General features: G+C 51.1%; 1 protein-coding gene across 2 annotated transcripts in view; it reads right to left on the reverse strand.

The window, feature by feature from the left end:
• The window catches only part of HIVEP3 (HIVEP zinc finger 3), a 130,288-nt gene that overhangs the window by 47,630 nt on the left and 58,134 nt on the right, over positions 1–24,524 (reverse strand). For both annotated transcript variants that reach the window (XM_082614036.1, XM_082614035.1), the window contains exons 3-4: positions 5,824–11,427; positions 1,818–1,963 (exon numbers count right to left, since the gene is read on the reverse strand). In XM_082614036.1, the coding sequence (XP_082470162.1) occupies positions 1,818–1,963; positions 5,824–10,896 (5,219 nt within the window). In that variant the 5' untranslated portion in view covers positions 10,897–11,427. The remainder of the gene's footprint in view (positions 1–1,817; positions 1,964–5,823; positions 11,428–24,524) is intronic.

A 24,524-nucleotide genomic window follows, 5' to 3' on the forward strand; every position in this document is an offset into this window, starting at 1 on the left:
GGACCTGGGAAGAGAGGGAGATTCTGAACAGAGCAGCTAGGATTAAATGATGACCTGGGTGGGACGGTGGGGGTAGGTTACAGTGAGGACCCCTGCCTAGGCTGTAGGAAGAGGACAAGGGGACTCAGGTGTGGCCTTCACCTTTCAGCTGAAGGTAGACCGTGTGGCAGAGACTCCGGTGGCTGAAGCTGTAAACTAACTGCGGTGGGGAGAGGCTCCTGCCAACTGCCCTTTCGGGGGCTCAGGCTTCCTGGGGGGAAATGAGGGCAGCAGGGAGCCGCCTGGAACCAGATCTCTAGTCTGGGGGGGGGACAGTTGCCTCTCAGGGCAGAAGCAAACCCCCTCCTTCATGGCCGCTAACACTCAGCCACCCCCTGGGGCCACACAGATGGTCCTTGAAACTGCTGGGAGAAGGCTGTGACCCATGCACCAATCCCAGGATGAAGTCTTATGTGGCCTTTGGAGGACCCCAATGATGTGAGAACACAGAGACACACGGGGGCGCTCTAACCAAGTAGCAGAAGAGGATACCCGTCAGTCCTCAGATGGAAAGAGGTCAAATATTTCGAAAAACCTCTGGTCTAGTGTTTCTCAGTGGATCAGTTCCTGGAACTCTGAAAAGGATATTTCTCCCCCCGGGGGACGTGTCCCTGCCACTGCAGGATGTCTGCCCTCCCTGACCCCCTCCCTGTCACTATGACGACCCAAACCCCCAAGTTCAGTTTCCAAACACTCCCTCTCCTGAGAGCCCCTGCTGGTGAGTGCCACCGGAGGATGCCCACTGGTGGCCTTGGGGAGCTGGGTAGTGTCTGCTCTCCCAGCGCCACAGAGGAATCCAGCACCTCCCACTTTGACCTTGTGAGTGAGGCACCTGCAGGTGCTGGAGGATCGTAGGTCCCATAACATTCCGCATTGGCTGGGGCTCATGGGGACCATCCTCCTTGGGAGGTAGGTTTTCCTCCGTGCTGTTATCCCTCAGGACTGGGCAGGACGAGGGCTGCATTGATCACACTGGGGACACAGACACAGGACCCTGAGACAGACACCACGGGACCTGCGTACAGACACCCACGTCCCAAGAAGCACACACGTGGTCACAAAGAACACAGCTTGCACAACACTTCCACAAAGCAGGTCTGAAACCAGACAGCCTGCTGGAGCCCGGGGAGCCCCACAGTTGAGAGTTCTGAGATGTTTCTATCATTAGGTTTACAAAGACAAAGCACCAACGGTGAAAAACCAGGGGTATTATTCTAAATATTTACCAACCGACGAGTCCTGGACTCCGGCCAGTCAGAACAGAGACCGGTGTACACAGCTGGTATGTGCAGTGCGCTATCAGCCCTGTAAACAGCCTTGTCAGCAGAGCCCGAGTCTCCCTGTGGGACATCAGGCCTGCCATGGTGGCTGCTTAGGCAGGACAGAGGTGACTTTTGGGGAACATACACCAAGGTTAACAGCAGTCCGGAAAGGACCTGGGAGAATCACTATCAATCCCAATGCGGGGTCTAGGAACCCAGCCAGCATGTGAGGAAAGAGGGGCTGGGGGAAGACCCAGGCGGCTCCAGTCCCCAGCACATACCTGGCATACCCCACCCCCAACCAAGGAGCCCGCACTCCTTAACAGAGGTGGTCAGCGAGTCCCACAAAGATGGCACCTCCTGGAAGGCTGGAAGCCCAGGGCTCCTGTGGGCACAGCCCTGCCCGTTGAGATGCTCACCACCTCTGAACACAGATGACACCTCCCCCAGCTCTCGGGCGGGTGCGAGCTCTTACTGCATGGGAAGCAGACATTGCAAACCAAAGGTGATTCTTACCCTCCTTCGAAGATTTTGATCCTCGCCGGCTCCCCTCTCTTGGAGGCAGGAGCGTCCTCCTCCGGCTTCCCTCGCTTCTCCTCTTCCTTCTCCACTCTAGCTATCTCTTTCTGGCCTTCCGGGGAAACCAGCGAAGGGAGGCGAACCTGGCCCACCGCAGGAACGACAAAATCATGGCTGGTTAACGGGTGGTCATGGAATGATGCCTTTGATGGCATCACACACCTACACTTCATCTTCCCTCTACCCAGTGAAGAGGTGCTATTAGCCCCACTTTACAGAAGGAGGGAAACAGATCCTCAGAGAGGTGAAGTCAGAACTGGGACTCTGACCAGGTCTTTTTCAGGGGAAGACCAGGCCTTCCCATGAGAGCTGCGTTTGCTCTCTTTTTCACACTAGTCTAGGGGCTTCTGGGGACAGGTCCTCATCTTGGTGTCCTCGGTCACACCAGCCTCAGAGAAGGCATTTGAGGAAGGCTGAATACATAAATGAAGGCTCCACCTTTGGAGATTAACCAGCCCAATTCTCTTTTATAGATGAGAAAGTCAAGGTCACACAGCAAGTTAAGGGCATTGCTGGGAGCAGAACGCAGGTCTCCTGAAGGCCCTGACCAATAGCACCCCCCACAGTCCCTCGCTCCCGAGCCAGACACAGGGAAGCTGTGCGGCCCACTGATGGGCATGGGCCTGGCGGGCGTGCATCTCAGGGAACCTGTTCTCTTCAAGAGATAAGGGCCTCGGTGGTGAGAGCTGGCTGGATAACATGTCCCCTAGATCCTCTGATGGTGGCAGGGGTGGGTGCACCCTTTAATAGGGAGCAGCGATGCTGGGCTGGGGGCTGGGGCCAGCAGTGAGATTCTTATCCTACTTCATGCCACTGTCATTAAGGTCACAAGGAACTGCACTGCTGACAGCTGACAGGAGGAGCAACCCTGTCTCCCGGTGCTGGGACAATCTAAGGACAGAAGTCCCTGTGCCAGTCACCACACCTGCCCCTACCAGGATGGGCTGGGGCTGAGCAGAAAGGTAGCTGGTTGGGAATCAGGGAATCTGAGTTCTAGCACCACATAGGCCACTGCATGCTGAGCCACCCTTGGGTGAATTACTTCACCTCTCTGGGCCTCAGAGTCTGAGGGGATTAGACCATCTTGGAGATTCATTCCAGGGTCAATTTCTATGACTCAGTGACCCCCCCACCAAAAAAAAATCTCTTCGGAATTGGAGATGGGGAGTGGAAACCAAGTGAAGCTATGGACTGCTGCTTTGGCAGAAGGCAGGTGATTTTATGCAATACCCAGGGATTTCCAGAGCATGCTGTTTTCACTTCCATCTCAGCCTGCCATCTGGGCCATCCATGGAAGGACCAAGAGGCTTCCCCCAGGCTGATGAATGACTTCTGTCTCACAACCAGCTGTGATGTCAGGGCCAAGCTAGAGGAGGCTGGTTTTGGTGGCAGGAGCCACTCTACCAGGAAACACTGTTGGAATTGAGCAGGGGACCAGGGATCCACTTTAGCTTTTAATGATAATAATGTGAATAACTGCAGATAATGATGATCAAGTGCCAATGTGCCAACCACTGTTTTAAACACACTTTGCATATTTTAACTCATTTAACTACCTCTACAGTCCTATGAGCCAAGTATTATTATTGTCTCTATTTTATAGATGAGGAAACCAAGGTGCAGAGAGGTTAAGTAATTGGCTCAAGGTCAGTTAGTAAATGAGATAGTGGGATTCAAATTCGGGCAACTTGGCACTGAAGCCCTTGCTCTTAATCTCTTTGCAATAGTGCATGTGGTTGTCAAAATGATCCCCAAAGAGAAAAAAGGAAGGAGAAACCTGGGGGATGAAATGTGGCTGCAAAGTGAACTCTTGTATAAGCTTGGGTTTCTCCAGGGCTTAAAATTGAAAAAAAATGTACGTGACCAAACTCAAACCTGATTGGGTGGCCTAGACCTGCACAAAGATGGTTAGGAAGAGCTTTGAAATGCTGATATAGCCCAAAGGGCCTTTTCAGAGCTACTAACAGGGAATGGAAGCTATGGGATGACAAATGTCAGCTCAGTATAATAGGGAACTTTCTTAAAGCACTGTCCCAAGATGGGCTGGGCTGTACTAAGAGGTGGTGAGTGCCCAGTCACTGGACATATGCAAGTAGAGACCAGAGAGAAGTGTAATTATAGAAAGGCATCAATCAGTGGGCCATGCAGTTACACTAATGGACCAGACTGGTGAGCTTCTGGTAGGAAACATGCCAGTGAATCAAATGGAATATTCCAGGAAAAAGTGTGCATGGTTCAGCTCATTTTAGGAAAGCAGCATTTTGAACAAATGATTGTCAAACCCAGTTAAGCCAAATTAACTCTTTGTTTTTCTTAAACCACCTTTCAGTGTTCAATCATTAAAGCAGAGGAGGAGTCCTGAGCATTCAAAAGAAATTTGGAGTGAGATCTAGTTTTGAATCCAGGATATTTACTGTGTGTGGGGCCTTGTGCAAGTTACCTGACTTCTTTATGCTTTGGTCTCTTTATCAATCATATAGTGATATAGAACCCTGTCAAGGTGGTTGTGAGGATAAAAGTAACACTGAGCACAGTACCTGGTACATAGTAAGTGCACTATAAGTTCTAAGTGTGAATATAATTTCAACAGCATCTTGGGAGTAGCCATAGCCAGTAAGAGACACTGGAGAGAAAATCTGTCATGATGTTTATGGCAAAAGTGGAAACCTCATTTAAGGATGTCTGTAGACTGACAAGGATATTTAGAGAATAAATTTGGGAACCAGTTTGGTGAAGAATATCCAGTAGAGCTAAGGATAAATTCAATGCACAAAAGTCACTCAATAAAAGAGCAGGATACAAATATAGGAGAAGTCATCGAACATAGTTTTGTTCATTTATCTACAATAGGAATTTAGGGGACTTATTTGGTCAAAGAATCTGGTCTGAAGACACACTAATGAACATCTCTAAACTTGCCGTCACTTTTAAGGTTTTCTTTCCTCAAATAATTGAAAGAAGAAAAATAGACTCTCTGGAGTCAGACAGGTTTGGGTTCAAATTCTGGGTGTGCCAAATATTTGTCCTGTGACCTGGACCTCTCTCACCTTCTGACACTCAGTTCCCTCATCTACAGAATGAAGATGATACTGCTCCCTCACAGGTGGAGATGAGTATCAACAGGATTCAAGGGCACAGAGCAATGCCTGGCACAGTGAGGCTACTCAACCAATAAGACCAATTGTTATTCCACAAATATCAAGTCAGCATAGCACATCATGGCCTAAATCCTTATGCTGGCCTTGTCAGGATATGGAGGTGTCACGGTCTTAAGCACACTTGGAATTATCAAATGTCAATCTTCCTGAACTTGCAGGGATCAGTTCATTTTATGCCTCCTGATGCAGCCTCAAGTCAGAGGCAATGGAGGAGTAAACATGAGCCCTTAGTCGGGGCTGTGCACTACCACCAGCATAGATGAGTCAAGCTGTGACATTGCCACCTACTGGTAAAGAGGGATACTGCAGCCAAGCTCTATTTGCTCTCCTACTCACAGAAAAGAAAGAAGGAATATTTCAGGAGTCATTTGTGTCAAATTCTAGACTCTCTGACAATGGGAAGATTTCAAGTGGCACCAGAGAACAGAAATAGTAGATGTGAAGAATAGGAAAAGACTAACCAGACAAGGGAGAAATGTATGTTGGAGTGGCAGTTTTCCATCTGTCTTTTGGCTGAGATTGTGTCTTTGATTTTTCAACAGAAGCTAATGGGAAAGTGGATCACTTTAAAGCTCACTTTATTGAAATGTATCTAGTCCAATGATATAAGGGACACTGACAAAGAAACCCAATAAATAAGGTGATCAGTCACAGCTGATAGAAAGGAAATCTGCCCACTCAGTTGGCTCTCACTTTGCAAATGGAACTTGAGGAGAACGTGGCTTTAAAAGCTCAGCAAAGACTTTTAACATCAGTGGGGAGAAGAAAAACAAGGCTGAACTCACCTCTGTCATGCGGGGCTTGCGGGAGCTGGATGGCACAAGCCTTCCTGTCTCAGGATGCGGAGCTGTGGCCATGGTGTATGTCTCTTTGCTCACCTTCTGCTTAGACCTCAGGAGGGACAAAGCAGCTTTAGTGGAAACCCCCGGAAGGTTGGGGTTGTACAAACTTATGCACCAACCAGCGTAAACAGAGGACCTCCTATCTGCATGCTGGATGTGATTTGGCTTAATGTAGTTTAAATAGCACCAACTGACATTAGTGGTCGTGTGGAGGCTGGGGAACTGCAGTACCTTCTTTGAGTCCGTACCTTCTTGCAACTTGGCTGGCCTGGGGGATGTTTCTGACAGAGGCTGTGAGCTGAGAGGTGCCAGTGGAGGGAGGTCAGGTTGTTCCTTGGAATCTTCTTTCTTCACACTCAGTGGGAGCAACCCTCTTCGGTGAGGTTTACCAGACGGCTGGGCATATTCCTTCAAAGCCTCTGAGCCCGGGGTTGTCACACGGGGCAATGAGGGCTGAGGAAGGGGAGGAATTTCCTTTGGGTCGGATGGATCTGAGGACAGGCTGGACAGTGTTTCTACTTCCCTCCTGCCCTGGCCCTGGCTGCCCAAGTGGGACTTCTCTAGTCTCCTGCTATCCTCGGTGCTGCTAAGCACCACACTGCATGGTTTCACCAGCTCGAGTTTTTCATCTGCCTTGGAAGCCTCCTCTTCCTTTACTCTTTTTTGCTGCTGGGTTTCCATGGTAAGTTCAAGGCTGCCAGCTGGTGAAAGGACACGTTTGCTTCCCCCAACTGTTGATGAACTCCCCTCCAGGCTCAAGACACTCTCTGATGACAGGGAAGTGCCTTTTCTTTCAGGTAATGTCACAGGCACTCTCAGGTATGGAGTCGGGAAACCTCTGCTTTGCTCTTCACTTACCCCAGCCGGTCTGGGCCCAACCTCGTACACATCTGCCCCACACACAGTCGTCCCCTTGCATGAGGGCTCCTCAAACTTGGGAAGAGCCACAGTTGCTGAGCTGCCCTGGGACTGGGTGACCAGGATCTGGGAAAGAGTGGTGTACATGGCGCTCCCATAGGACGGCATGTTGGTCTGGATGCGGACAGGCACAACCAGAGACACCATGGTGTCTGGACAGGCAGGCAGGGCCAGCGGAGGGGCTGACGTGGGTGCTGAGCAGCTGGATGGGAGAGCCACGGGGGGCAGCTGGATGTCACTGCTGTACTCTGTGCTGGGGGAGAGGCCAGGGGTTCCTGTTGCCAGTGTGGCCAGGCTAGTTTTGATCTGGGGTACATGGCTTTCCACATCACCAGGGAGCTGAAGGGCGAACTGGGATTGCAGAGGCAGGAAAAACCCAGAAGAAAGTGCTGAGGAGGCAGGGTAAGGCATGGGGAGAAATGAAGGGGGCTGCCGGAAGGGGATGTTGGCTGGGTGAGGCATGAGCTGGGGGAGGTGGAGTTGGCCTGGGTGCAGAACAGTCGGTTGGAGAGGAAGTGGGGGGGCTTGAAATAAGGAGGGAGGAAGCGGGGGCATGGAGTACGGTATGGAGAGCAGGCTGGACATGGCCTGGGTGGAGAAGAACTCTGAAGACTGCCCTGGCTCATGCTGTAGGAGGTGCTGGAAGGAGAAAAGGGAGACGGGCGGGGGCAGGTACGGCTTCTCCTGCAAGGGGAGCTGAGCAATGGGGTGGGGGAACACCTGCAGTGCTTCTGTGTAGGGTGGAGCGGCTCCCAGCGCGGGTCTGTCCTGCACCTGGCTCTTGCCTCCCGGGTGCCCGCTGTGTGAGGTGGCTGCAGAGGAAATCGGGGGCAATGGGCTTTTGGCTGAAGATTTACTGGATGAGGGCTTTGGTTCCTCACTCTCCTGTCTTCCCTTGTGGGTGGCCTCTGGCTCGGTTTCGGGAGGCCTGCTCAGAGAGGCCTGTCTCACCAAAAAGCATTTTCTTCTCTCTGCTGGGGCTGCTGAGGCTGCTGGGGCCGCTGGAGCTGTTGGGGCTGGTGCAGAAGGGCCTGTCAAGGACAAGCTGCCGTAGTCGAAGGATTTGCTGCGTGTCTCGGTCATATGGGTGGAGTGGGAAACATTGGGGCTCTGCTCTGAGGCTGACCTCCGCATCTCACGGGTGTGCGGGTGGTGGCTGGGGACAGTTAGCATGTGGGTGCCCAAGGGTTTGGAGCGTGTGTCGGACGAGGGCCCGGCAGCCTCAGCTTTTCCGTGGTCGTCCCTCTCGAAGGAGGCGGAGCGGCTGGACCCACTCAGAGAGACACTGCTCTCCTGGCTCGGGCTGCGAGACAGAGGCATGGAGGACTCAAAGCTGGACTCCCCAGATGACTGGGCCATCTCTGCCAGGCGCAGTCTCTTCTTCTTGGGTGGCAGCTTCTCTGCTGGGAGCTGGGCAAGTGTCTGGCTGCGCTGGGGCCACTGGAACTCCTCCGTCTTCTCGGGCTCCTTAGGGGGCGGCTCCGGCTCTGTGTCTGGACGGTTGGGCTCCTCGGTCACCAGGATCTCGGGAACCTGAATGTTGGGCTGACGGACCAACCTGGGCTGCAGGGAGTGAGCCGAGCGTCCATGCGGGGTGGGCGGGGGCGATGAGAACGGGGCCGCAGACCTGTCTTCCCCTTCCAAGCCGCTGGGCTGCTCCAGAGAGTCGGATTTCTCAAAGGAGCTGGTGTGCTGGATGACAGAAATTTCTTTGGACGTGGTTCTCCTCTCCTTCCCTGATTCTGAACTGGACCCTGGCTTGGGAGTCCTTGGCTGGAAGCTGGCGGATCCCTCCAGGGAGGGCACTGACTTACTTGGCTCTGCTGGTGACTTGGTGGATTCCAAGGGAAGGTTCCGAGCAGCCTCCGATGGCCCGGGGCTGCTGAACTGACTCTCTGTGGACTCAAAGGCGGGAGGCTCCTCCTCGTCTCCGAGGCTCTTCTCTTTCCTCCTCTTCCTCAGTGGAGTGAGCTCCAAGGTGGTCCCCAGTTTGTAATGCATCATCTGGGACCAGGGCTCGTGCTCTGCCTGGCTCTTTTCGGCTTCCGGAGACGCGTGAGCACCTGCGGTGACTGGCTTTGCCATCTGAAGCTCCGAGCAGTAGTACTTTTTATGCGCTTCGTAGTTGTCCCTTTTCTTGTACCGAGCACCACATATGTTACATTCATAGATCACCCCTTTTGTTTTCAAACCCTTCTTGGTCTTTTTGGTGAGGTCGCTTTCCCTGGGTTCCGGTTCATCTGCGGGTTTGGAGGCCGCCTCTTTGCTGCTGCTCGGCCCCGCCTCCTCAGAACTGTACTCCCCGCCCAAAGGTAGTTCGATGGCCGGCTGACGCTTGAGCATCCGGGGGTGGGAGGTAAACAGTTGACTGCTGCGGCTCAGGGCTTCCGAGTCGGCGACGTGGTCGTCGAAGGAGTAGCTGCCTCGGAAGGTGTGTGGGGGGGTACTGAGGGTGCAGGTGGCAGAAGGCATTGAGTGGCTTCTCAGCAGAGGCACAGGGGGGGTGGTGCTGGGCGGGTGCTGGAGGCTCAGCAGTGATTGTTCGGGCTTCGTTTTCTCGCTGTGGGAGGACAGGGGCTCCCGGTAGAGGCTGGATTTGGGCGACTCCATGCTGCTCCGCCGTGACAGGGAGCTCCTCCTGGGCTTCACGCTGTCTATCTCGCTGGTGTCCACCACGGCCTCGTTGATGGTGATGAGCTTGGTGATGTGCTCGATCACCTGCGTCCGGGGCACAGACAGAGGCACCAGGCTGGGCTTGTCTTCGGTGGGCAGGGGCAAGAGGGGCTGCGTGGAGGTGGCCGTCAGCATGGCGGTCCGCTGCCCGATCCGCCCGCACTTACCGAAGATGATCTCGGCATAGGACCTGGCGTTGGTGTTTGGGGGGCTGACCTGCTGCTCGGCGCTCTCGGAGCGTGAGAAATACCCAGATTCAGTGCTCCCTTTGCTGCCCGGGCTCAGGAACGCCTGCTCGTCGATCACCTTCTTCCTCTCGCTCAAGCGGAGGGCCAGCTTCTGCTTTATCGTGTGGGTGTCTTCGGGTTTATGGCTCAGGGGGTGTTCGGATGAGGCTTCTGCGAAGGGAGCAGGGTCCTCGAGCGACGGGGCTGAGCTGGACTGGGACAAGGAACAGCGTTCGTGGCTGGAACCCTGGCTCCCAGAGCTGTACAAACTGCTGGACAGGAGGGGGTGCTTGGGCCTCGGCGACAGCTCTGCGGGGTGAGTGGATGTGCCGCCTGTTTCCTCTTCCGAATCTGTGCTTTCCCCCTCAGTGGGTTCCTCAAACTCTTCCCCAGGGATCCTCTCCATCTCCAGCCCTGGGGGGTACATCTCTCCGCCCATTCCCGAGGCCAGGCCGGCTTTGATGCGGTGGGCATGGGACTTCCTGTGCTTGTAGAGGTTACTCTTGGTCTTGAAGGAGAAGCCGCAGGGGCCACAGGGGTAGGGCCTCTCACCTGTGTGCGAGCGGATGTGTTTCTGGAGCACACTGGGCTTGGCACAGGGGCGGCTGCAGTATTGGCATATGTACTTGCCCGGCTTCTGTGGTTTCCTCTCCTTCTTGTGTGACTCTTCTGTGGGCTTCAAGGAGACCTGCGAGGGACGGGGCACAAAGACTTTGGGGATGCCAGGCAGGTCCTCGGGAGGAATGATGGAAGCATGGGAAGGGAGGAGCTGGCTCTGAGGATGGAGCCCAGGGCTCACGAAAGAGCCTGAGGGTCCGGGTCTCATGGGGTCAACCAGCTGCCACGTGGACCCCTCCAGGAGATGCTCGGGTTTGCCGGGCGACATGAATGCTGGTGTCAGAGGGTGCTGCGGAATCTGCGAGATGTGGACCGAGGCTTCGATGGAGGACCTCTTGGGGGGATTCTGCGGCTGGCCTGTTTTCTCCTGAGAGCCTTCCCTAAGAACCGATGAGGGGCCTGGGAAGGGCTGTGGGGCTAGGAGCTCTTGGAAGGGGCCCTCTTGGGTGGCAGCCGTGATGCTGCCTGGGTACGGGGCGCTGGATGAGACACTGGTCTGAATGGCCTCTCCTTTGGTCAGCCGCTTCTGGGGACTTCCCTCAGCCTTCTTGGTGCCCTTGACACTTTGTTCAGGATCCATGACCTCCACGGGACTTCAGATGCTATTCAGGGAAGGTCGGGGCAGGCCGCATTTACGAATAATCCAAGCGTCCCAAGGAGGCGTCTGGCTTGGGCCACATTGGTCAAGAGCTATGGAAGCCAAACCCAAGATGGTTTTGGGAGTTTTTTTGCAAGTGTCACTGGGTGCTAGTGGACTCAGAGCAGGTCATCAGGGCCCAGACTATTCACGTCAGTGAGGCATGGCCCTCTACTTTGCAGACAGAAAACGCGCCAGCACTTTCTGCCTGAATGTCTGTCGTGGAAACGTCATGAAGGATGTCAGTGTTGCCATTGTATTGTTTCAGTTGGCAGTGGCAAGTGGCCCCCCACAAGTCCCCTGTGTGCTATGTGAACCGTTGACGGCTGGAGACGGCTGTGTGCATGGCCCAGGCATCCCTGGTCCCCGCACGAGAGAAGCCACGCTGGACGCCGCGGGCAGCTCCGTCCTGCCTCTTCTCCCCTTTTGTCCCGTGTTGGAGACGAACGGCCGCGGAGGGGAATTCACGCTCTCCTACTTGACAAGAGCACACACACAGAAATAGAAGAGAAGAGGAGAGAGCGTTACTGCGACTTATCCACAGCTCGGGCAGCTCCGACCTGGTGAGATCCCTACAGGTTAACCAGGGAGACCCGACCCGAATGCAGAGCTCCAGGCTCTGTGCATTGAAGCACTGCTGGTACCTCCCTTGTCTGCATTCCCAGGGATGCCCACTGTGGTTCTGAGGACTGTGGCTGTGTGGAGCGCTGGGAGCAGGAGGCAGGGTGGGCTCTGGGAACCTCAGGGCACTTAGCGATGGGAGGCTTGGGCTCTGGTCTCTGCTCAGAGAGTGACTCCAAGTGGGTTTCAGCTCCCTAAGCCTCAGTTGCCTCATCTATGAAATGGGATAACAGCAATTCCTGCCTCAACTGCATCTCGGGCTGTGGTGGGGTCCAACATGAAAATGGATGTGGATGCTGTAGGATGAACCCCGGCCAGTCCCGTGGCTGGTGCAAGAGCTGGGGCCGGTGGGTTATTTGGAGATAAGCTTTCTAAGAGGGGGACTGTTCTCGGGTTAGTATTTCTCTCTGGCCCTGGCTTCTGAGGGTGTCCAGGAAGGGCATCATTCATGGCTTTGCTAACCCTTGCTAACCCACCTCCCAAACCAGCGTTTCATAGAAAAGCTAAAACCACTGCCCCAGCCTGTGGGAGCTCACAGTCTAACACAGCATGACCACCAGATCTGCCAAGCAATACCTGGAGGGTCATTCTGGAAGTTTCCTCCAGGTATTCAAGCTTTCCTTGTCCAGTCAGTGCCCCAGGGATACCCTGGAAGTAGTTCAGAATGGGGGTCCTTGCCAAACTGAGGGGCAAAGCTGATCAGAGCAGAGCCCCAAGTGCGTGTGCCCTGCCAGGGCCAGCCAAAAGTCGGGCAGCCTAGGCTTCCTGGGCTCCAAGGGCATTGCAGAGCCATTCTCCCCAGGAGCATGGTGAGAATTTCAAAGATGGAAGTCACTGTGAACTTTGTCTCGCCAGCCACCTTACTTTCCAGTGGACAAAACTAAATATAAAGACTGGATATAAAGACTTTGTAATGGACCATATTTCTCTTTTCTCCTTGACTGCCAGGAAGCTCAGATATAAGTGTATAGCTGAACTATAGAAGCACCGTAAGCCGTTATGATTGTTATACCAATATTCTTTCCATCCCACCAATCCTGACCTCCTGCCTTATTTACATTTTCCTTTGTTCTGATTTGTTATTCTTTTTTTTTTTTCTTTTTGCGGTACGCGGGCCTCTCACTGTTGTGGCCTCTCCCGTTGCGCAGCACAGGCTCCGGACGCACAGGCTCAGCGGCCATGGCTCACAGGCCCAGCCACTCTGCGGCATGTGGGACCTTCCCGGACCGGGGCACGAACCTGTGTCCCCCGAATCGGCAAGCGGACTCTCAACCACTGCGCCACCAGGGAAGCCCCAAACTAGGACACTTTTGAGAGTGAAAGAGGTACAATTAATAATTATGGAGGGGCAAAAGCAAAAGACCAGCGCTGTCCCAGGCAAATCAGAACAAATGGTTACCCTTACAGTCAATATTTACCTTGTGACCCAAACCAGGCAAAAGTACCATCTCTGGGGGTCTGGTACAAACTTTTGGTCTTTGCTGTGAGGACTGAAATGACACCATGGTCTCCTGTGGATTCCTAGAGACTGGTTGCTTAGTCTCATCCCCTCACTTGACATATGGGGAAACTGAAGCCTAGAAGGATGATGTGATTTCCCCTAAAAATTGCACAGTGATGGTAGCTGAGGCAGACCACCGTCTGCCTCCCACCCTCTGGCCAGGGCTCATCTCCACCTCAGTGAATAAATGCCCCCTAGGACCACTGTGGCACAATGGGCACTGCAGTCTGTGGCTCCCTGTTCGATGGAGGCACCAGCTTGGCCCCACAGGATGTGGCTGTATCCCTGGCAATGAGCATCAGTGGGTGTCCAGAGGCTTAACAATCAAGGGGGCCTTTCAACGCACATCCTAACCTCACTGTGGCTGCTGGACAGGAGAAATGGGGAGCAGACCGAGGTTGGGGAGTCCATCCTGGTGGCATTACCCCCAGGCCTCATTTATCCAAGCTAATGTGGGCAGAAGTGCTGAGTCATAGAAAAGTCAGATGAGGCAGCCAGCATCTGCAGTGTAGATGGAGAACTGTGCTCCGGACTGGTCTGCAACTCCCGGGCTTGGCTGTACCTGTAGGAGGGGTGGAGGAGGAGGCCCCTGGGTGCTCTGTATAGATAATAAAAGGTTGACTCTACCTACTATTTCTAGTGACCCTTTCATGCAAGGATCTCAAAGCACCCCCAAAATACTAGCTAGTGGTAAGCTTTGCTTCTTCCATTGAATGGAAGTGACCCTCCACATGACTGGGTGGTGAGTGATCAGTCTGGGTGAGGGTCAGTTGGCCAAGGAGGAGGACTCTACATCGTCGAGTCCTGTGGTTCTCCCTTCACCGAGCCACAGGCTCTCCAGGGGCAGGTGGGGAAGTGCCCAGAGGCTGGGGTTTGGAGATTCCCAGGCCAGGTAGGAGGGGTGGGGTGGATGAGGGAGACAGGTGACTATTGTGTCCTCAGGTGACTCACTGGGCCAGCACCACCTGCCTGGGGTCAGCATCCAGGCTGCACCTGTGAGCCGGGCTCAGTGCTCTTCCCAAGAGGGCCATCCTGCCAGCACCCTCTGGGGCAGGAGCAGCCAGGACATGTCAGCACCATCGGCGACCCAGAAGGAGTGGGTCGGTGAGGCCCGAGAGCCAAAAGGCCCACCCCTTCATTCTGCATAGAGGGCACCTGAGCTGCAGGGGGCAATGGCTATTTCAGGCCACACAGGTCCTCGGGCTCCTGGGCCAGTGCTCTCTGCTGCCCTGCTCCACACCTCATGACAGGCCAGGGGTCCTTAATACGAGAGGCAATGGGAGGCGGCAGCAGGACTGGGGCAACCCTATGAGGGCTAAGAAGGCTTCAGCCTTGGAATGGATTCCAGCTCACACTGGCATCATCACTTGCTTACTTAACTCTTTAATCCCTTTAGAAGGACTGTTTCCAATCACTGTGACCAAGTGACACTAAGAAAATGGCTCTTTTCTATCTTCTGTGCTTCTGAAGGTATGTGTCAAGTTTTAATATAAACTTGAAGTAACAGAAGAAAAAGCTGCCTCTGCAGAGAACTGGTGAGCACACCTGTAAAAGTCACCAGTGACATGAGGTCAGAGGTAGAGGGTTTTCTTGACAGGGCCCAGAAGCTGGGCCAACAGGGGCCTGAGCCTCAGGCCAGAGGGAGGATGGATGTCCTCTGCTGATGGTGGCAGAATGGCTATGGGGTCCACATTGTCTGCTACTGAGGCCACAGCCTTCAGATCTCTGGCTTAGAAGCCAGCTTAGGACCATGAAGAGAACCTGAGTTTCAAGATCCAGTTGGCTAGCGTATCAGACAACTTGGCTCCCACTTCTGGAAGCTTCCATAGGTCTAGCTATTAAGACAGCCCAACAAGGAAGAGAGCAGGGTGCTGGGGCTGGAGTCACAAAGGCCTCAGGGAAGTGGGAAGTGAGGGAAGAGCCAACAGGGCCGAGGCAAGGGGGCCTGAAGCTCTGAAACCAAACTGGAAACCACTTTCGTATCCAAGGTGCAGGGATAATGTGGCCATGGCCCAGAGTGGACTCCCAGGGGCTCTACCAAAGGGGAGATGGGAGGTGGGCTCTGTCAGGTGGTCAATTCCACCAGTCCTGGCAGGGGGCCAACTTGAATCTGCACGGGCTCTAGACCAGGGAGCTTGGGTCACCAGCCAAGTTAGAGAAGACTGATGTAAGACAGGGACAGGAGCCTGATGTCCAGGGGCTATTAGGTCAATCTGCCCCAGACTTGGGGCATAAAGTTCTTATAATTTAGTTACACATATACATGCATGCATGTACCCCAATATGCCAAAATCTGGTCAAAATTTTATTGACCATAAATAATAAAACATACTGATGTTAAAAACACCAGGAAAGCAAGTCTTCCCCTTATTTTCAGAAGCTGAAACCCAGCACAGAAGGCCACAGGCTGGACAGGAGGCAAACAGTAAGTGTTTTTATTTAAGGACCCAACACCAAAACCAGTGCCCCTTCTGAGAATCTCTGTGTGTGACACTGTGTATGTGTGTGTGTGTGTGTGTGTGTACAAGACGGGGCAGAATTCTTTTGCTGCAAAGAAAAGTAAAAGTGGCTGGGGGCTCAGCTGGTGGCAAGAGAGGGTGAGTGTGAAGATGTGGGTCTGGAGACTAACGGAAGGGGCTGTCAGAGAGTCACCGAAGGAAGTCTGGACAGAGAGTGGCCAAGGCCAATGGTGGGGCTCTGGCTGGGAATGGGGAACGTGGCAGAGACTGAAAATGTCTCCCACTAGCCGCTCCCCTTTCTTTTTGTAATTGAAGCCCCGGAGTATCAGCTGGATCTGTGGTCACCCAGTTGGACTGTATCTACCAGCTTCCCTTGCAACTAGTTCTGGCCAACAGATGTATCTTGTAGATCATGGCCAGAAAGAAAGGTGTCTGCCCTCCACATCCACATTTTCTCAGGAAGGGACATGGAAGTAGTGGTGGTGGTGAGCCAACTCTGACCACATGGAAGGGAACCTGACCTCAAGGGACGGCATGAAGCAAAGTCACCTGCCCCCATGAGAGAACGACACCGTCTAGCTCGTCTTAAGCCCCATCTACTCGGTCCCTTTTAGAGCAGTCAAACAAACACACTAACTCACACAGACGGTTGCAGTGCAATATTAGTCCTGGGGAGTCTCATAAGAGCTTGACAGAGCCCAGGCCTGGGAACATTGGGATACAGGGAAATGCAGCAACACAGACCGGGGTCCAGGCCTAAAGGACATGATGGGCTCTTGGAAAGGGGCAGGTGTCCAGTCACCAAGCCCACACACATGGCAACACAGCATGAGACCCCAAAGGCAGCTTTGCAACTCAGCTTGTGTTTGAACCCTGGCTTCTCCACCTCCTAACTGGAAATTTTGGGAACCTCTCTAAGCCTCAGTCTCCCTACCTATAAAATGGGGACAATAAAAGTACCACATGTGGTTTAAATTGAGTTATTTCATAAGCAACGCTTAGTATAGTACCTCCTGGAATGTAGTAAACAGTCAAGAAATAATGGCCATCACTGTTACCGGGGGAAGTCTTTCTGTTTGAGGGGCTGCCCTGGCCTTGTGGAAAGAGCACTGGCCTGGATGCCAATCCTGGCTCTGCTGCTTTTAGGCCGCAGACCGTTGTGAGCACTCAATGTGATTATCACGTATAGAAAGTACAGGCATAACTCATTTAACTGTGCTTCGCTTTACTGCACTTTGCAGACAGTGCATTTTTTACAAATTGAAGGTTTGTGGCAACCCTGCATCGAGCAAGTCTATCAGCGCCATTTTTCCAACACCATTTCCAACACTTCCTGTCTGTGTCACATTTTGGTAATTCTCACAATATTTCAAACTTTTACTATTATTATTACACTTGTTATGATGATCTGTGATCAGTGATCTTTTTTATTTATTTATTTATTTTTTTTGCGGTACGCGGGCCTCTCACTGCTGTGGCCTCTCCCGCTGCGGAGCACAGGCTCTGGACACGCAGGCCCAGTGGCCACAGCTCACAGGCCCAGCCGCTCCATGGCACGTGGGATCCTCCCGGACCGGGGCACGAACCCACGTCCCCTGCATCAGCAGGCAGACTCCCAACCACTGTGCCACCAGGGAAGTCCCTGTGATCAGTGATCTTCGATGTTACTACTGCAATTGTTTTGTGGCTCCATGAACCATGCCCGTATAAGATGGCAGACTTAATGGATCAAAGTTCTGTGTGTTCTTTCTGACTGTCCCAACAGGCCATTCACCGTCTCTCTCCCTCTTTTTGGGCCTCCTTATTCCCTGAGACAACAACAATGTTGAAATTAGGCCAATGAATAGCCCTACAGTGGCCTCTTAAGTGTTCAACTGACAGGAATAGTCACACGTCTCTCACTTTAAATCAAAAGGTAGAAACGATTAAGCTTAGTGAGGAAGGCATGTTGAAAGCTGAGATAGGTCAAAAGCTAGGCCTCTTGTGCCAAAGAGTTAGCCAAGCTGTGACTGCAAAGGAAAAGTTCTTGAAGGAAATTAAAAGAGCTACTGCAGTGAAAACACGAATAAGAAAGCGAAACAGCCTATTGCTGATAAGGAGAAAGTTTGAGTGGTCTGGAGAGAAGATCAAACCAGCCATAATGTTCCCTTAAACTGAAGCCTAATCCAAGGCAAGGCCCTAACTCTCTTCAATTCTATGAAGGCTGAGAGAGGTGAGGAAGCTACACAAGAAAATTTTGAAGTTAGCAGAGGTCTAAGGAAAGAAGCCGTCTCCATAACATCAAAGTGCAAGGTGAAGCAGCGAGTGCTGATGTAGAAGCTGCAGCAAGTTATCCAGAAGATCTAGCTAAGATAATTCATTATGGTGGCTACACTAAACAACAGATTTTCAATGTAGATGAAACAGCCTTATTTGGAAGAAGATGCCATCTAGGACTTTCATAGGTAAAGAGGAGAAGTCAGTGCCTGGCTGCAAAGCTTCAAAGGGACAGGCTGACTCTCTTGTTAGGGGTCAGTGCAGCTGGTGACTTCAAGCTGAAGCCAATGCTCATTTACCCATTCTGAAAAATCCCAGGGTTCTTAAGGATTATGCTGAATCTTACTCTGCCTGGGCTCTATAAATGGAACAACAAAGCCTAGATGACAGCACATCTGTTTACAACATGGTTTACTGAATATTTTAAGCCCAGGGTTGAGATCTACTGCTCAGAAAAAAAGATTCCTTCCAAACTATTACTGCTCATTGACAATGCACCTGGTCACCCAAGAGCTCTGATGGAGATGTTCAAGATTAATGTCGTTTTCATGCCGGTAACACAGCATCCATTCTCCAGTCCATAGGTCAAGGAGTAATTTCCACTTTCAAGTCTTATTATTTAAGAAATATATCTCATAAGGCTATAGCTGCCATAGACAGTGATTCCTCTGATGGATCTGGGCAAAGTAAATTGAAAACCTTCTGGAAAGGATTCACCATTAAAATACCATTAAGAACATGTGTGATTTCATGGGAAGAGGTCGAAGTATCAACGTTAATAGGAGTTTGGAAGAAGTTGATTCCAACCCTCATGGATGGCTTTGAGAGGTTTAAGACTTTAGTGGAGGAAGTAACTGCAGATGTGGTGGAAATAGCCAGAGAATTAAAAGTGAAGCCTGAAGATGTGACTGAATTGCTGCAATCTCATGATAAAGGGATCTCATGATCCCTTCCTAGGGATCAGTAAAGAAAGTGGTTTCTTGAGATGGAGTCTACTCTTAGTGAAGATTTTGTGAAGAAAAAATCAAAAAGATTTTGTGAAACAGTGACAAAAGATTTAAAATATTACACAAACTTAGTTGATAAAGCAGCAGCAGGGTCTGAGAGGATTGACTCCAATTTTGAAATAAGTTCTACTGAGGGTAAATTGCTACCAAACAGCATTGCATGCTACAGAGAAACTGTTCGTGAAAAGAAGCAGTCAATTAATGCGGCAAACTGCACTGTTGTCTTATTTTAATAAACTGCCACAGCTGCCCCAGCCTTCAGCAATCACCACCCTGATCAGTCAGCAGCCATCAGCACTGAGGCAAGACCCTCCACCAGCAAAAAGATTATGACTCAATGAAGGCTCAGAAGAGGGTTAGCATTTTTTAGCAATAAAGTATTTTTTAATTAAGATATGTACATTGCTTTTTTTAGACAGAATGCTATTGCATACTTAGTAGACTACAGTATAGTGTAAACATAACTTTTATATGCACTAGGAAACCAGTACATTTGTGCGACTTGCTTTACTGCGGTGGTCTGGAACCAAACCCACAACATCTTCAAGGTCTGCCTGTGTCTGGCACACAACTGGTGCTTGAAAAATGAGAGCAGATGTTGAATCTGTAGGTCAAAGCAGGGCCTCCAAAGAAGCCAACACAATGCTGAACCACTCAGCTAGTGGTATAGCCTTTCTAAGTCCCCCAGACAAGAGAGGTATTGGTTCCCAAGCTGGGCGGGGCCAAGTGGTAACAGCAGTGGGGACAAAAGCATAGGCAGGTGATCAGGTGGTGACAGGTCTTATGGACCTGACTTTCTGGGACACTCTTCAGATTGAATGTTTCATACCAACCCAGGGCTCAAGCTAGAACTGAAGATACTCATGGATTAAGTCATTGCAATCTTGGCACACAGCTTTCCCAGATGGGCTGGTCCATCCCACTGCCTTGATGAAAGCTGTACTAGATGGTTCTCCTACAGAGGCTGGAGATTTTGGAGCCTCCAGTGTACCTCTTGGTCACTGGCTTACTGTGAAATGGTGACTGGTCAGTGAGGCCCAGGGCAGGACAGCTCTCAGAGGGGCCTGAATCCTGGCCTCCATTACAGCCAAATGGATGAACTGCATGAGAATATCCTGTCCTCAGACTCACAGCACTTTGTACCCATCACCATAATTTGCTTCTTGGAGGATACTGAGGCCCAGAGGAGAAGCATGACCTGCCCATGGAGAGCCAGCTAGGAGGTGTTCAGGCCAAATGGAAGGAAATTCCTGAGTCCTCCAATTCTCTGTTTGGGGCCATTTCCCCTGAATGGCAGGGACTGCCTGACTCTGATTCAGCTTCCCTGGGAGCTCCTCAGGAGAAGACAGATCTGGGCTGCAGGTAGGATGGCAGGTAGGGCACCTGAAGAGAGCCAGGGGCCAGAGCACCTGGACTCCTCACCATAGTCGGCTACCCTGTTTCTCAGGCTCTGTGTGTCTCCAGCAAGGGCAGTGGGAGAGGCCTGGAGTCACTCTGCCTGCATGGGACCCAGTTACCTGTAGCAGGAAGCCCCGGACACAGCTCTGTTGTATGATCCTCAACATTTTCTTGCTTTGTCCACCTGCTAGAGGTCACCTGCACTCCTTGGCTCCTGGCCCCTGCCACCTTCAAAGCCAGCAGTGGCTGGCCACATCTTTCTCACGTCGACTCACTCCAACACTGACTGTTCTGCCTCTCTTTCACCTATAAGGGCTCTTGTGATTATGTTGGTCCCCACCTGGATAATCTAGAATAATCTCCCCACCTCCACATCCTTGATGTAATCTCATCTACAAAGTTCCTTCTGTCATGAAAGGCCACAAATTCACAGGTTCCAGGGATTAGGATGTGGACATCTTTGGTAATCATTAGTCTGCTTACCACAGAGATACCTTAATATTTTTTAAATCTGTATTTCTCGTTCTCTAGGACAAGGCTTAGAACTGTGCATAAGCTTACCAAACAATTATTTCATTCAGGGAATTATTTTTCATATCCTTTGCATATGCTTCTAATGAATTATATATTTATTTGTTTATACAAACTCTTTCGATACTGGGGATATTAATCCTTTCTATATGAACTGCAAATATTTCTCTATTTATTATTAGTCTTTAACTTTGCTGAACAGAAAAAATTTGTTTCTATGTCGTCAAATGCATCATCAACCTTTCCTTTTATGACTTTTAGGTTTCGTGTCCAAGATTATTTTTTAGAATGTTGCCCACTTTTCTTCTAGCCCCTTTATGATTTCTTATTTCTTCCCTCTCTCTGTCCCTCCACCCCTCTGTTCCTCCTTCCATCCTTCCCTCCCTCCCTTTCTTTCCATTTCTATCTTGTGTCCATCTGGCATTTATTTTTGTGTAAGGAGTGAGGTAGAGATAAAGCTTAGTGTCTTTTCAATATAGCTAGTCAGTTGTCCTAACACCATTATTGAATAGTCCACCCTCACTCCATTGAAATGTCCTGGGGCATCTTCTAAAAGCACAGGTTCTAGCCCCATCCAGATCCATTGAAACAGCATCTCTGGGAAAACAGCCTCAGAATCTATATTTTTACAAAACTCTCTTTGTAAAAATCTGACATAAACTTTTCTACAGCCCCATATTTGGGGACACTGATGAAACTCCTCTAGTTGCCTCCTGTAACTAATCACCTTACCTCTAGGCCCCCAGTGTTCCTCCACCCCACCCCACCATTTACTGTGGAAAGTGAAATCTCTTCAATTGCCAACTTCACCAGGCCCCTCCCTCTGTCAAGAACTCTCAATAGCTCCCAACTGCAGGGAGATGCAGCCAATGGTGTTTCAGCTTCCGCACAATCAGGCCCCGCCCAGCCTGTCCAGCCTCCTCTCTCCACCCAGCGCTTTCACTTTGCGTTAACTCTAACCTATAGGCTCTTGACCTCTCTGCTTGAACACAGTGCTGTTCCCCAGGGAACAGACAGAGAAAGGAGTCTGGAGGTTGATTTCACAGAGGAGTCAGGGAATGCTTCCTGAAAGCGCATGTGCTTGAACTAGGCCTTGAAAAATGGGAAAAATCCTGATGGTTAGACTTGAAAGAAAAGGGCTGTAGTCTAGCAGGGAGGTTCAACACATGCAGTGCGCGAGAGGCCGGAATGTGGTCACAGGGAACGGTGAGTTTGCTGCCTCTCTCCCCTCCAGGGCTTTGGGGCTCCCGAGCCCCGTGTGCAGGCCGTTCAGGGTGTGGGCAGAAGATTTCAAAAGTTCCCTCCTAGGTCCTAGAATGACAAGAAAAAGCCCCAAACTGTGAAGGCTCAGTTCTGCCAAACAGATCTTCCAACTGAGCTGGGGTCAGTACTGACCCTCAGAAAGCAGGTAGAAGGCACAGTCTGGTCCTATGGGGTGGCCCAGGGTGTGCTGCTGGGCTGGATCAGGTTTCCAGGGTGACCAGACCCTCACACCCTCTGTCCTGGAAACAGGCAGCATCTAGGGTCTGACGGATTGCCTATGCTGGGAAGAAGAAGTTTTCCACTAGTCCAACAGGTCAAATAGTGCTGCTTCCCTGAGAAGCCTGAGATGTCTGCCTTGGGTCAGACCTGTGGCTTAACCAGTTCATCAGTATCTTCCTGGGAAATGTGTCTCTCCCTGAACTGGGCAGTGGCTGGGCCTTATTCATCTTTGTATTTCAGTGCCGGGCACTGGACCCAGCACTGAGTAAAATATTAAAAATACTTTAAGGGCTTCCCTGGTGGCGCAGTGGTTGAGAGTTTGCCTGCCAATGCAGGGGACACGGGTTCGTGCCCCGGTCCGGGAGGATCCCACATGCCGCAGAGCGGCTGGGCCCGTGAGCCATGGCCACTGAGCCTGTGCATCCAGAGCCTGTGCTCCGTAATGGGAGAGGCCACAACAGTGAGAGGCCCGCATACCGAAAAAAAAATTTTTTTTAAAATTACTTAAATGAGCATCTACTGTGTGCCCAAACTATACTAAACATTAACATATTGATCCTCACACAGATGCCCTTTTGAGAGCACTGAGGCTCAAAGAGGTGAAGCTAATTGCTTCCGATGATACAAGAAAGGGCAGAGGTAGGATGTGAACCCCGAGCTCAGGCCACTGCCTAGAAAACCCCCAAGAGCATTGACCTTGGTCAGAAGGGCCCTGAGTGGATTCTGCCTGTTTTCCCAGCACCCAGATCCTCCAGGAAGTCTTTCCAGTTAACCACAGCCATCTCCGCTTACACCGCTCTCCTCCCTATGTGCAATCACTCTGCATGACCCTGTTCAACTCAGGGCTGAGTTTCCTGGTAAATGCTTTCTATCAACAATGAGTGATAGATTATTCACTGTCTGGGCAGCTCCCCAATCATTTCCCTTAGATGACTGTCTCTGTGTTCCTACTTTCCCTTCTCCTCCTCCCTTCCAACCCCAAGACCCAGACAAGGCTTGGAATTTGTACACACTGGTCGAGAAGCAAATTCTATTCATAGCAAAGAGAAATCTAGGTAATCCCGGGTGAGTTATAACTGGCTGGTGTTTGTCTTCCTGTTAGAAAGCCCAGGGATCAAGGTGGAATTGACATCACAGGGGAGGGGCCATCTCCAGAGACATCTCCAGGAGAGCAGGAACAGGTTTTATAGTCAAGACCAAACAACAATGCAGCCAGAACTCCACTCCGCCAGACCTTCGGAAGCCCAGACTTAGCCTGATTATTTGTGGTTGTGATAAGTAAGGCAAAGATGGTCCTCACCAATGCCTTGTGTCTAGACCAAACAACTGAACTCTTAGTATGTGTCAGGGCTATTCTTAGTGTTTTACACAATAATTCTATCAGGCAGGGACCATTATCATCTGCATTTTACAGATGAGGAAACTGAGACACAAAATCACAAAGCTGGTAATGGCAGAGCTGGAACCTAAACTTGGGTCATCAGGTAACTTCTGCCGTGGAGACCCTCAAGGCAGCTGGAGCCATGCCAGCCTTGCAGACAGGACTCAGATATGAATCACAGTCCTAACACTTCAGGTAACCGAATACTGTTCCTAGCAGCATTCCTTCCCATCCTGTGGACTGGCCTTGTGAAGAGTACTTTTTTCCCTCTTTCACCAAAAAAGGTAGCTACTGTGTTTAAGTCTTGTTCCCACTGAGACTGAAAATGAAGTAAGATCAGGAACTGTAGCCTGAACTCAACAAGGGCCCAGTGAAACCCAGATGCTTGTAGTTGATTAATTTATGAAGTTACCTAGTGCTATAAATCTAGTTATCTATCCACCCACCTATCTCATTATTTATTTATAACCGCCTTGTTCCGGTAAGGATTAAAAGAGGCTTCTGGACACCTGTAAGAACTTGGTGAGCATCTGAACTTAACTCGACCTGCTTATCTTAAATGGGCCAGGAAGTACTTGTGGGTAAAAGAGCCTAAGGAAGAACAAGGCCTGAAATGAAAGCTGGGCACAGTCAGGCAGACTTGTCTTCCAGCCATTCGCATTCTGCCAGTCCTAAGAAACACCTGCACTCCACGTTTGTCCCAATGGCCTGCTCTCTCATGGGTGTCCAGCAGGTCTAGCTGTTCCTTTGATGTCATTTTGTTTCTATACAAATGCCCATGGTACAAAAGTCACACCTGCCTACAAGCTTCCTAGGTAGTTAAGGTGTTTTGGTCCACTCTAAAGGGTAATATATAGAACACACTATAACACACATATGCACACATCATAAACTCTATAAGGACAAATGAGCAGAGAGACTGGGTGACATACAAA

Source organism: Mesoplodon mirus, assembly GCF_964341445.2.
Source record: "Mesoplodon mirus genome assembly, chromosome: 3".
In the NCBI taxonomy this organism is placed as follows: Eukaryota; Metazoa; Chordata; class Mammalia; order Artiodactyla; family Ziphiidae; genus Mesoplodon; species Mesoplodon mirus.